A 13,505-nucleotide genomic window follows, 5' to 3' on the forward strand; every position below is an offset into this window, starting at 1 on the left:
GGCAGTGATAGTTGCCTTGTGAGACTCAGGCCAGGTTTTGCAACAAAGTGTGAGCTGCACTCTCACCTGTCTACAGAGGTATACCTCTGTGACCTGGGGCTGACTGCAGATCTCCTAACAGGGCTTTCTTCCACAGGGGTGGCATGAATAGGGAAGGAGGGAAAGCCCCTTTGCAGTGGGCAACTTGCAAGTACAACTATGCCCTTGGGGGGAAAGCGCTTCCCACTCCAACGGTATTCTGGCAGCCACCGCCGACTCCTGCTACTGCGAGTGACTCCACCTTCACCGAATCCCACATCTTGTCCAATCTTTCCTCCATCACGCTGTGGCCCAAATCCGTACTCAGCAGAAGGAAATGGGGAATCTAGTTGACCCCCAAACTAGGCTTGAACTGTGGATTTTTTCAATAAATACTGTAAATGTACTCTTGTAGTTAAACATTTTCCCTCTTGCTTACTTTATTATAAAGAGTACAGCATATACTACATAAAACATACAAAATGTGTTGACTGCCACTGGCAAGACTTCTAATCAGTAGGTTATTAGTAAAGTTTGGAGTTATTTTCTACTGTGTTTGTGTGCGGAGGGGCAGGGGGTAGGCCTCTCCAGCCCCTACATTGTTCAAGGGTCAACTGTAAATAGCTCTTTTGGATTCTGCCCCCCTGCAGAAAAAAAAGGGACAAGTTCTTCAGCTCTCAATCCTCAAGATTCAAGTCACCAAAGAGCAACTTTACATGTTACAGATTCGAAGCCTAATACCACCTGTCAGAGGCCCTCAGAAATTGCAGTGTTGGAGGCAGAAGGAACATTTGGTCTTCAATGGCTTCTCAGCAGAACACTCATTTCCCAATGACTTCCGGTCCTTGGAGTGGAAGTGACAGCACACTGCGGACCCCCACTGAAGGGTGGCAAACCATACTGCCCCATCAGCGCTCAAGGCACCGGCTGGCCCACCTAGGGAGAGGCGCAGCCAGCTGCGTACCTTCTGGGGGCTGACTGTAGAATCTACTCTCATGCCTTACAATCCCCCCAGCACCTGGTCCACAATATGGATTGGAAAGGCTTCTCATGAGATGAATAGGAGACCCCTGCTTTAAAAATGAGAAATTACTTCCTTTCTAGTAAATGAGGCGTTAGAAACCACTATAAACAAATAGGACAAGATTGAGAGGTTTTCTTCCTTTTACTGGTTTATAATAATCTTAAAAACCCCATCACACCCATAAACCACCACAGGTGAGAAGATGAGGGAGGTGGAGAATGAATGCTACAGTATGTGGACAGCTGGGGAGTCCTGGTATTCCCTAGGGACAGGGTGGGATGGAGGCAGGGATTATGGGTAGGAGGCCCTGGTTTGGCCTCTTATTGCTGGTTGGGGGTTGGCTGGCAGAGGGGTGAGGGTCTCAAGGTGAACTAGGAAACATCTCACACCAAAGGCGAGGGCAGTTAAGAGTGGAGGTGGGGTCACAGTACATTTTCCATGCAGATTAGGGGTGAGTGAGCGCTTCAGAGACTTGCACCCCCACAGAGGAAGAGATGGGTTTGAGGTTTGAGTTAAAGCCCCCAACTTGGTGTCTGGTCCAATTTCCTAAAATGGCAGCTCACCTTTCGGGGAGAGGCATTAGAAAAAAATCACAGCAAAAATATCTGGTTTGAAGCTCAAGCAAGGGATAAAGGGAGACAGTAGTGCTCGTTCAATTTAACTCAGAGAAGCAAGAATTGGAAGGGGGCCCTGGGTGAGATGGTGCCAACACCCTGCGAGAAGGCATTGCACCAGGAGCAAGAGGTGCTCCCAAGGGCTCAGGGATAAGGAGGTACCAGTGTTCACAGACGGCAGGAAAACAATTGGGAACAATAAATTAGGACTTCATGTTGCTATCATTTGGCATAACACAATCAGGCATTTTTTTCTTTTTAAATATAAGGCAACTTGCCAACACATAATTTAAAAACTGGTCTTCAGTCACACTGCTTCAGATCACTAGAGAATTTCTGGCTAAAGAACAGTGGATAGTATATAATAAACAAAACCAAAATCTTAAATAAGAACATCAGCTCACATTCCCCAGACAAGAGGAAAAGGAAGGGCATATTTGGTTTAAAAACAAAAACAAAAACAAAAAAAACCCACAGAGCCCAACTATGCATCTTTAACAGAAGGGTGCAAAAATCACAACAAAACATAATCTAAGTTCAAAGTTACAGGAAAGTTTAAATTTCTAGCCAACTGTCACTTGGGAATGAGATGCAGTGAGCACGGAGTAGGTGTGAGTGAAGGATGGACGAGGGGCAGGAGGGGCTGTTTCCAATGAACGCCCATCTTCAGCTGTTAGAACCATGCTCATTTGGTAAAGGAAGAATTCAGAGCTTAAGGCTTTGTGTTTTTCTTTCTTTCTCATCAAACTGAGGGGTTGCAGAAGGAGGTGTCTAGGTGAATGTCCCTGTGGGGCTACTCACACACAATGCTACTCAAACCCGCACTACATTCACACAGAAACATGACATTGAAAACTTACAGTGTAGAGCAATATTCTTAGCCAGTGTAGAGAACCAAAATGCTTTTTTTTTTTTTTGGTGTTTTTAATTGCAAACTCCAATGTGATCATCCCTTACCTAACTCCTCAAAAACAACTGTTTGTTTTGCTCATCTTTTTGAGGGAGGTGGGGAATGAGGGCAGCCGGTGAATTAGGAGAGGACAGTAAGAAAGGGATCCTGGGGGTGCTGGATGGTCACTGAATTTCTCTCGGTTTGGAAAAGCGACTCAGGAACCAAGACACCAACATAAAGATACATTCCCCTCCCCACCTCTCACAATGGTGGCTAAGTACCTGTAAGATGCCCTTGAGAAAGGTGGCAAGGGCAAGTCAGTGGCTCTGAAATCAATGTGATGTAAAACAAAGCCTTGAGGAATGGAGAGAGGCTGAGAGACGAAGACTGATCAGTTTTGATTTGAAGTCTTTGGGGTGAATAAGGAAGTAGCTCCCAGAGCACTAAGTCTGGCTTCTTAGTCCAGATCAAGACAAACAGGGAGAGGCCTAGCTTAGGGGGCTGGGCCCCTCACTCAGGGCCCTTTCCTTAGCCCACCACAGTCCTAAGGGAAAGGCGGAGCAGGGAAGACCAGCAGACGGCTGGTGAGAAATGCAAGGGGAGGGGGGGGGAGGGGGGTGCAGGCATGGTGCAGGACTGACAGGCAGGCAGCTAAGAAAAAAGCCTGGGACTGGGACTAGATCTTAACGTAAACGCAAAAGCGGCCTGGTGGAGGGGACAGAATGAGGGCACAGAGGACCCCCCCTGTTCTGTTAGACCCCACCAAATTCCCTTTCTTAAACATCTAAGAATGATCACATTGGAGCAATAAAACTTTGAAACTATCCAATTACTGAAAAGAAAGACTAAACCTAGGAAGGGGTATATGATGTGTAGCTTGTGGAGGGCACCCGGGCTACCTATCTATACCCAGGGTGCTGAATATGAAGACTTCGACTATCTGTGGGGTCAGGGGCTCGGTTGCCAGGGGCTCGGTGAGCCTTGCTCAGCATGGCCAGGCTCTGTTCTCGGAAGCAGGCCTGCTGGAAATCCCCACTTAGGTAATCCACTGTTTGCATCAAGCTGTTCTGGCTCGCCACTGGACCGCCCCCGGTCCCTGCTCGGTAGTGGGCCCCAGCAGCCGCCACACAGTCGAGGGGTGCACCCGTGGGCTGCCCACCATGGAATGGCATGGTAAGGTCCTGAGACCCCGAGCTGTCGCTATTGGGAGTGGGCAGGATGTTATTCCATAGGGGTTGGAAGTAGTGACCATTGGGGTAGGCCAGTGGGGCTGCCAGGCCGTTGACTGGTGGGGATGGGGTTGGCTTCTCCAGGGGTGGCTTCAGATGGAAGGACTGTGCCAGGCAGAGTTCCTGCGGGTAAGCAGGGGCCTTGCCCACAAAGCCAGGCCCTGCCAACTCACGTCCTGTCGCATGCTTGCCTGTCAGGCCAGGGGCTGGCGTCCCACCAGCCTCACTGCACATCTGTTGTAGGTGGGCCAGCTGATGCTGGTTCCAGGTGACTGGCTTGAGGTCGCTAGGGTAGCCAGTGGGGGCTCGAGGGATGCCCGTGGGCAGGTTGACAGGGCCTGCAGCAGGCAACGCGGCTGTGGCCGCGTGGGTGTGCTCCATGGGATTGACCACACATGAAGGCATTGGTGTGGGGACGCTGTGGGTCGACACCCGGGTGCTTGCATTGATGAGCAGACTGCGACTAATGGGGCTGGGGTTGGCGATCTGGCCCTCACACACTGAGGTAGTGCTGATGCCTGCCCTCGTCTGGCAAAACTGGTTGATCTGGTGCACAATGCTGCTCAGGTCCGGGGGCTGGCTGTGCTGCAGGGTGGCCGCCATTGAGAGGGGGATAGTTGAGGTAGACACGGTCACATTCGGGGGGGCATCTGAGTCTGGCATCTTCCGGCCTCCATGCAACAAGGGATTGGGGGGATGCTGGAGACCTTGGTGAGACAGACCCTGAGGGTGGACCAAGCCCTGGGTTTGGACCATGGGCTGAGGGTGGCCCAGGCCCTGAGGCTGCTGGAGGCTCTGAGGGTGGGACAGTGCCTGGGGTGGCGGGATACCCTGAGGGTGCTGCAGCGTCTGGGGAGGGGCATGGGCCAGGGTCTGTGCATGCTGCAGGGCCTGCTGGCGGGCCAGAGCCTGGGCCTGGGGGTGGGCTAAAGTGCTAGGTGCCACAGTAGCATAGGGTGCCACTGGGGGGTTCATGATGGCCTCAGGGAGCAACCGGGCTCGCGTGCCGTCAAAGTCCTTGAGTATGCTTTTGGCTGGCACTTTGACAATGGCAAGCAGGCCTGCCTTGGTGGCAGCCTGAGTCGGGTAGGGGCTGTAGCGCTGGGCTGATGTGTCGAGGCCGTTCACAGTACGACGAACGTGTTTCCGCTGGGGAACCTTCACACTGTTGGGGAAGATTTTTATAGTCAGTGGGTTGTTTGCGACCTTCTTAGCATACGCGTCCAATTCGGCTGGGGTAGGACAGTGAGCAGTTCTCATTTTCTGTGTAGTGTCCCCTAGAGAGAGAGAAGGGGAAGGAGAGCAAAGAAGGAGAGGGAGCTCATCAGTGCCAAGCCAACCAGTCCTAGATTTCCCTTTTGCAGGCCTACGGTGGAAGAGGTGGGGGCTAACTTCATTGTTGTCGATTCTAGCCTTTGTTTCAAATATAGCCTCAGGCCCCACAGTAGCAGTGGTAACATTTAGCCAGCACTTATAATGGGCCAGGGCTTGTGCTAAGTGACAGACTGTCTCAGCAAACACTTGCTACTGCTTTAGGAAGCAGGTACTATCGAAACTCTTCTCTTACACATGATGGCACTGAAGACAGGACAGCAGAGCAACTTTCACAAGTGCGGAACCTGGCAGAGCCAGACCATGGCTGGTTCCTACAGAGGTAATCAGAGTCTCTCTCCTCCTACAGGGGACTCTCTCCAAGTCCTCACCAGTCCATGCTGGCCTTGGGGTTGACAGTTCTCAGTACAGCTGCTTGTCAGGGCGCTCAGTCCCTTCCCCTAGGACATCCTGATAAAGGGGGCATCCAGAGTGACAACTCTTCAGCCTGTGAGGCAGTGAGGCATTAGCTTTCTGCTCAGCGTTGGCAGCTGGGGCATCATGCTCACTGGGTGGGCAAACTGGCACAGCAGACAGGATGCTTCTTTTTCAGGAGCAGAGGAATAAGCTGCCAACATCGTCCCCCACCCCCACGTCACAAGTTCACTTTTGTTTACAGCTTACTCTCAGCCTGACTGGGTGAAGATCAAAAGCTTTATTTATTTCCTTGGGGGGGGGGGTGACAATAATGACAGGGGAGCAGGGAAGGAATTTGAGAAGGATCCAGAGAATCTTTAAGTCCTGAGAGCCAAAAATAGTCTGCATTGGCCCTTGTCAGCTGTCACTTTCCAACATGAAAGAGGAAAAACCTGCCTTCCTTTGGAGACTGCGGAAATACCCTCTCAATGCGTTTCATTAATGTTAACAGTCTCTTTGTTCCCATCTCCTCAGGCCCCCCTCAGGGGCTTCCAGTCAAAAAGGAAAAGGTTCTGAGAGCGGAGCTCTTTCAGGAGGCCAAGCTCCTGCGAGGGGGCCTCTGTGCTCCGTTATCCCTCTCTCTGAGGGAGGGCCTCCCATGAGTATACACAGACGGCTCACTAACGACGTGAGTGTGTGCACGGACAGCCCGAAGCAAAAGCAAAGGGGCTTGGCTGGGAGCCTAGGCTCCGCTAACTGGCTAACTGACTCCCTCCCTACTTCCGCCCCTCATAGAAGCGGCCATACAGACCAGGGGCTGAGCTGACTGAATGCTCAGCTTGTGGCTTCAGCTGACTTGGCTCAAGGAGACCCCACTTCAGAGTCACATCACTGGGCATCGACGGGAACAGAAGCCGGCTAGTGAGTGTGCTAGAGGGCACGGGGCACAGCTGCCGTGCTTTGGTGGCACTGCTGGTTAACTGGCTGCTTAGAAATGGCTGCTCCTGGAAGCAGGAAAAGAAAGCTCAGGTCTAGGACGGGCAGAGATTTGGGTCCATGTTAAACAAGGCAGAACTTAGCAAAAAGGGTAAAGAAAGGAAAAGGTACTGGAACAATGCCCTGAACCTAGGAGACAGGCAGACATATTCAAGGCTCTACTTTATTTACTGGGTAGAGAATAAATGTTCTACCCATACATGAAATGTTTGAAAGATGACAGACTTGAGGGTTTTTTTTATTTACTGACTTTTAGAGAGAGAGGGAGGGAAGGAGAGAAATATCGATTTGTTGTTCCACCCATTTAGACACTCATTGTTGATTCTTGTATGTGCCCTCACCAGGGATCAAACCCACAACCTTGGCGTATCGGGACGATGCTCCAACCAACCGAGCTACCCAACTAGGGCTGAAGAAAATCTTAAAACAATGCATGTGATGGTGACAACTGAGGGCAGGAGGAGGAGGGAGGCAGAGAGGTCCAGAAACCTCCCCACCCACGCGGTAGCAGCAGTTGGGGAGCAGGGTCAAAGCCCTGAGAGTAGTGTCTGGGTTGTTTTTTACAAGCCACTTAACAGGCTTCGGTCTTCACAAAGTGGAACCATTTTCTGACCCTTCTTACACTCTCCTGGACAAGATACAAAAAACGTCTAGAATTGCCGAGAGATAGTCCGTAAGCTCAAGGTGCCAGAACTCCATCAGAAGCTGCCCTGGTCAGCCACTGTGCCTAGGTGTCTGTGTGACTGGTCAGAATCACGCACCACTTCTGGCTCAGTGCCTTACCCAGAGCAGAGCTGCAGCAGATAACGGGAAGTGCCGTCAGTGTGGGTACTGCTTGGCTGAGTAACTGGGGCTGAGGAACAGAAGCCAAAGCTGCTGAGTTTCAGTTCAGGCAGGAAGTAAAGTTCTGCCCCTGGGCTTTATTCCATGTTAGTGGGCTTTTCTCCTCAAAACTAAGAGAGAAGGATACAGTGACTTGTTGAATAATAGGGTTTCTTTGCTCCAACTGAGCACCAACTGCAAGTTTTTGTCTAGCAGAGGCAGAAGGGAGTTTGGCTTCACTCAGGGGTACGAAACAGGCCATTTACACGGATTAGTTCTTCTTGTCCTGCCTCCACTGATGTTGACAGTGAGGATGAGGGCAGACAAATGAAGGAATCAGAACCAAAGGAAGAAATGGTGGGGAGGGGAGGGTGGACAAAGGCTATAGTATTTTTGTTAAGGAAGAATATCAACGATGAGATGAGTATGTCTAACAAGAGGACACATTCTGAGGATTTAGCACCACCAACCTCATATTCCCGACTTAAGCCTAACCCATGTAAAAAGTCAAGTGTTCCTCCACAGGGTTGTTTTTTGTTTTTTTTTGGAGAGAGAGGAAGGGAGGGCAAAAAAGAGGGAGAGAAACATCAACGTGTGAGAGAAACGTGGGCTGACTCCTCTCAAGTGAGCCCACAAACTGGGGACCTGGCCAGCAACCCAGGCGTGTGCCCCAACCAGGAACTGAAACAGGGCTCAACACTCTTGTCTCACTCTTTACACACAGGTACCTTGAAGCCTTTCCTTCCTCTGAAACACCTTCCCTTAAGTCACAGCTAGCGCAGGTACCACAGCTTTGTAAACAACTTATTTAAATACTGAACTGAGGGCCTGGCCAAGTAGCTCAGCTGGTGAGGGTGTCCTCCACAGTCAGGGCACATACAAGAAGCGACTGATGAATGGATAAGGGAGTAGAACAACAAACGGATGCTTCTCTGTCTCTTCAAGATTAAAAAAAACTTTACTAAAATCAAATATCAACGGTGTCATTAATTAAGATATAAGACATTAAGTAGGGCCTGCGAACCAAAGAGTTGCCAGTTCAATTCCCAGTGAAGGCACCTGCCTGGGTAGCAGGCCCAGCCCCTAGTTGGGGGCTCATGAGAGGCAACCACACATTGATGTTTCTCTCCCTCTCTTTCTCCCTCTCTCCCACCTTCCCCTCTGTCTAAAAATAAATAAAATAAAATCTTAAAAAGACATAAGGCAGTATGTAGAAGAGGGAATTTGTGGTCAGATAATAAAAGAGATCAATTTTCAAGTATTGGCTTTACTGTGTAACTGCCCAGTCTCAGTCACCCCTCGTTGATAAGGAGGAATGACACCTGCTGTGCTGCTGTGCAGAATCACTAAGACCCAGCGAATGGGAAAGCACTCCACGGACGGGAACCACAACTGCGAGATCGTTTAAGGATAGCAGTTTTGCCTGAGTCTGCACACGGACGGGACAAAGCAAGCTGGCAAAGGAAGCCCCAACTGCAGGACGCCCTGGGCTTGAGTCTGAGTACAGTGTAGCAGAAAGCACTGTTGCCTGTTCCAGGGACTAGGGATGAAATCTGCCTGAACCCAGGCTTCCCCACCGGGACCTCCCTGTGTATCCTTCTACTTTGAAGGTCAGACAGCATGGGTGGCATATGCAGCAGGAACCTATAGGTGGAGAGGCACATGCAGTGTGTTTATAATGAAAGCTCTGGAGTCTGACCTGAGTGTGAGTTCTAGGCAAGTCACTGAACTGTAATGTGACACTGGCAAGTGGCAAACACTCTTATCCTTAAAAGAAAGATAAGAGAGTCTCCCATGTGGAATTATTGAGAAATGAATGAAAACATGTATAAAAGTACTCAAGATAGTGCCTGGCACATGGTGAGCACTCAACAGATACAGGCTAATATTTCTGAGTTTATTCAACCATTAGACCAATTCACCATTTCCAAACCCTTCCACAAGGGGGCAGACAGGCATACTAAGAAGCAGCAAAAGATTTTTTGACGTTTGTCCCAGGCCCCAAAAGGTACAATAAGAGAGGTCAAAGTTGTTATCTAAAAGATGCTCTGAGAACCAAGGTCTTTTGGTCATTTTAGCCATTCACTCAGAAATATTTATTGAGCCACTACTACAGACCTGACCGTGAACTTAGGAAATAGGAGCAGAGAGGCCTTGGGTTAGTAAGGAAAAAACGTGAAAAACATGTTTCCTGGAGGAATTAGGAGAAGATGGGTCAGAGGAAAACAGATTTTCAAGAACAGAGTTCCAAAATGGCTAGGACTGTCAAAGCAAGTGACATCATGGAATACATAATGTGGAAGAGCTGTAGGACAGCATCCTCCTAGCCCTAAATGTGGTCCTCTAACAAGTACGAGAGCCACCCCAAACTCAGGTGTTCTTTAATCCAGCCTGCCCTATTGCAAAGTACACATCTAGGATGGAAAATGAAGGACGTCTTCCTGTACACAGAGGAAAGGAAGGGGAGAAGAGAAAATGTGAAGTTAGAGGGGATCGATCCTGAGTCTGTTCATATGGCAGCTCAAGGCTGGGGGTAGGTGATTGGACAGATGAATTACAGTGCTGGACCAAGAAGTCACATTTCCCACCTCCTGACCCTGATCCACTTCTCCTGCCTTGGCTGACTCTTATAACATAAAGCACAGTAATCTACAAACATCTGTATCCCATCCTTACCCCACCAGATACCAAGCTGTGTTTCTAAGGGACTTAGAAGACCCTTCTGAGAATGGGTCTGGAAGTAGGGAAAGGCTGAATTGCAAAGTCACAAAACTGATTTTAGGGTTTTTATAACTGGTAGCCTTGGGTTCTAAGCAGACCTTTAGTTGCTGGTTCCCAAAGGAGACAGAGCTTATGCTCCATCTCACCTTAACTGTAAATGTTTAACACTAACAGCTCTAAGTCACACAGTAAGATTTTTCTTTTTTCTTATTCATTTTGGGAGAGGAGAGAAGAAAGCAAGTAAGCTTATAAAGACCAGCGGGATTTCTCCTCTGCAAAAGTGTGAATTTAGTTAAGGATAGCAATCCGAGTGTCAAAGAGATTATAAGACACCAAATAGAAGGGTGGGTCTGAAACCAAGAAAGAAGGATATCTCAATTCTTAAATAAAGATTGGGGCAGTGGTTGGCAGAGGCTACTTAAGAGCTGCTTTCGGGGGGGAAAGGAAGTGGAGATCCAATGTCAGCACCCAAGACAAAGCTGCCAATTTGCTTTTCCTCCCAAATGGGTCATCCCTTGACATCACATCTCTGGGTGAAGCTGCCCAAGCTAAGGAATCCAGAAGACAGGGCGTTGCTCTTTGCCATCTTGGTGGATACTTCCAAGTATACTCCCCTCCCAGTGGTGTCCTTGGAAGCCCAGAAACAGTCACAAGTAGTTAGCAAGCAGACTTGGGTGGCCAGGGAGCACCTACACAATTTAGTCAACTAGTCGTCACTCACTAAGAGAAAGGCCAGGGGGAAAGCTGATACAGCAGGGTTTTGCCTGTTGAGTCAGGAAGCTGCAGAAGGAAGACTGTCACCTTCAGCTTTGTCATTGCGCAAGCTGGATTCACTGGCCAAATCCCACACCTAGCCAGGCTCTGAGTCTTACTCTTCCTCAAAGACAGGAAGTCAGAGGCTAGATCATTTTTAATTTCTGAAGATGATCTAACAGAGCAGGGGCTGGTAAGCTACAGACTGTGGGCCAAAATCCAGCTGCTGTTTCTCTAAACAGCTTAATTGGAAACAGTCACACACATTGTTTACAGATTATCTATGGCAGCCTTTGCCCTACAGCAGCAGATCTGAATAGATGCAACAGAAACCACGGCCTGCAAAGCCTAAAACCCTGCCAAACCCTGTCATGAAGGATTCAGGTAAGATGCCAAAGACCTTTTCTGTTAAAGGGTAAGCCTAGATGCTTCACTGATTTCCCCTTTTTGTCCTGAAAGTCTATTCCAAATTTAAGGCCATTTTAACACTTGAAGATACTGTAAATGGTAATGAGCCAGGAATAGAATCTTTTCCTTGCACATCATGCAGTGCAAAGGTAGAAGGGAGGAATCTGGGGAAGTATGAAGCATAAAGCCCCAATTCCAGCCAGTTTAAGATGGGAATCCAACAGACAGTTCTCAAAAGCTCAATCTTGTGGAAGTACATTAGCTCTTTATCCCTCTGAAGATGAACACTTCTTTACTTGCTGTGAACTGAGGTCACTGGCTCAGAAGGCACACAGCAAAGCCAGAGAGAATCGTCTGTTTCCATGGTAGAGAGTGCTCAGAGAGTTCAGAACAACAGAACAGTGGACACAGCTTGTTTCAGAGACACACAATAAGTAATCTAGACTATATGTCTTCATTTAATTACTCATGGGGGTTCAAACTGAGAAACTTTTTTTTAAAGATTTTATTTATTTATCTTTAGAGGGGAAGGGAAGGAGAGAAGGAGAGAAACATCAATGTATGGTTGCCTCTGGTGTGTCCCCTGCAGGGAACTGGCCTGCAACCCAGGCATGTGCCCCGACTGAGAATTGAACCTCGATCGTCTGAGTCGCAGGCCCTTGCTCAATCCACTGAGCTACGCCAGCCAGGGCAAATTGAGAAACTTTTTTGAAGGGTGATATATATTTATAGATAGATAGGTAGATAGATAGATATAGCTAGACAGATAGATAAACAGATGTATCTATATGTATCTCCTATAAAGTTCCTTATAGTTTTGTTGCTCAACAAACAGCTATCAGCAACAATTAAAATTAAGAAGCTATGCACTGTAAAATTCTAGTACTTTTTCGAGGACCTCGGTGACCAGAGAAGTGTCTTATATATTACTGAAGAGTTTTTGCAATGGCTTTCTTTTGTCTGTACTGAAGAATATCTTGAAGGTACCAAAGTCCATGGTTAATATACGCCTCCGAAACAGCCCAAATGTAGGGACAAAATAAGGGAACACATCCTTCCCTGGGACCCAGATTACTTACATTTCTGAAGTCCAGTGTTCATCTGCGTGTGAGAAAGAAGCTGAAAGGACAGGTCACCTGGCCCTGGCAGACAGGCTAGCATGGCAGACCAGCATCAACACAACGTGAGGCAGTCACTCACACTGTAATGAGAAAAACAAGGCCATGGCACACAAGGCAACTCACTCAAGGAAGAAATCGGGGACATCTGATATGGGCAGCACAGGCCCAAGTTTAGATAGATAAGCGATTTAATTAACAGTGTGTTGGCTGAAAATACATTTGTGTTTTTATCTGCAGTAACGATTTGCTCCCAACTATTATATTACTAAGCGTAAAATGATATTTCAGTTGGCACAGGTGAGTGGGTGGGGAAAAAAATACGTATCCACACCACTAAATGAAAAATACAGGTACATCTATAAGACCTTTTCTGTTCACAAGCTCTTCGCCTCTCCCTGTCATGGGCTTTAGGAAAGGCCCAGGGTCATGGGGCTGCCAGATGAATGGCACGCTGGCTCTCTTCTGTACTCAGCCAACGAAGGAGCAGAAAAGCTGGTAGGACACATTCCAACTGAGGTGAAGGGAAAAACGATTTCTCCCTGAAAACAGAACAGTGTTCCTGAACAGAGCTGGCCCTCACAGCGTGTGGCTCAGTTTATTTACAGGGCTGGTTGGGGGCCTGGAAGTCAGGCATTTCCAGAGGCAGTACAGTATACGAATTGCAGAAGCACCCAAAGTTTCACTTCTGACACTCGAGTAACCTGAACTCACTTGTAAAAGGAAGGAGAAAAGCATCCTAGAAAACAAAATTAACTACTGTTAAAGCAAATTTCGTAAGTTTCTAGGGATTCACCCTTCCTATTGCCTATCACACAATTAGACCTCCTGGATCCCACCCCCACCCCGAAACTGTATTGCACCCAAGGAAATCAAGGAAGTAGTAGGCTGCCAGAAGCCCAAGTGACCCTGACATTATGTCAAGATGGCATGGTTGCATCAGTGCTGTGTACCAACAAGACATACGGACTGAGGTGGCCTTTTGTAGGAAAGGAAACCGTGTCAACAATGCCAAGCAAGCTCTGTATACTGAACACCAAGCTTTTCCCAAAGAAATGTAATGCACTAAAACACATGAAATTCTTTTCTCATACTGCAAAACCCAGAAATCAAAGTAGCATACTAAGGCTTTAGATCACAACAAAACACTGGGGGGAATGTTCAAATGTTAAAGATCACAAA

The 13,505-nt window shown here is 48.2% G+C and overlaps 1 protein-coding gene across 4 annotated transcripts in view; it reads right to left on the reverse strand.

Annotated features, from left to right (window-relative positions):
* Positions 1 to 439: 439 nt before the first annotated feature.
* FAM222B (family with sequence similarity 222 member B) overlaps positions 440 to 13,505 on the reverse strand; it is a 73,234-nt gene continuing 60,168 nt past the window's right edge. For all 4 annotated transcript variants that reach the window (XM_037069823.1, XM_037069824.1, XM_037069826.1 and 1 more), the window contains 2 exons: positions 12,285 to 12,406; positions 440 to 5,054 (listed from right to left, as the gene is read on the reverse strand). In XM_037069823.1, coding sequence (XP_036925718.1) covers positions 3,448 to 5,054; positions 12,285 to 12,366 — 1,689 coding nt within the window. In that variant the 5' untranslated portion in view covers positions 12,367 to 12,406 and the 3' untranslated portion in view covers positions 440 to 3,447. The remainder of the gene's footprint in view (positions 5,055 to 12,284; positions 12,407 to 13,505) is intronic.

Source organism: Sturnira hondurensis, unplaced genomic scaffold (genome assembly GCF_014824575.4).
Source record: "Sturnira hondurensis isolate 20B ecotype Veracruz unplaced genomic scaffold, ASM1482457v3 Scaffold0018728, whole genome shotgun sequence".
NCBI lineage: Eukaryota > Metazoa > Chordata > Mammalia > Chiroptera > Phyllostomidae > Sturnira > Sturnira hondurensis.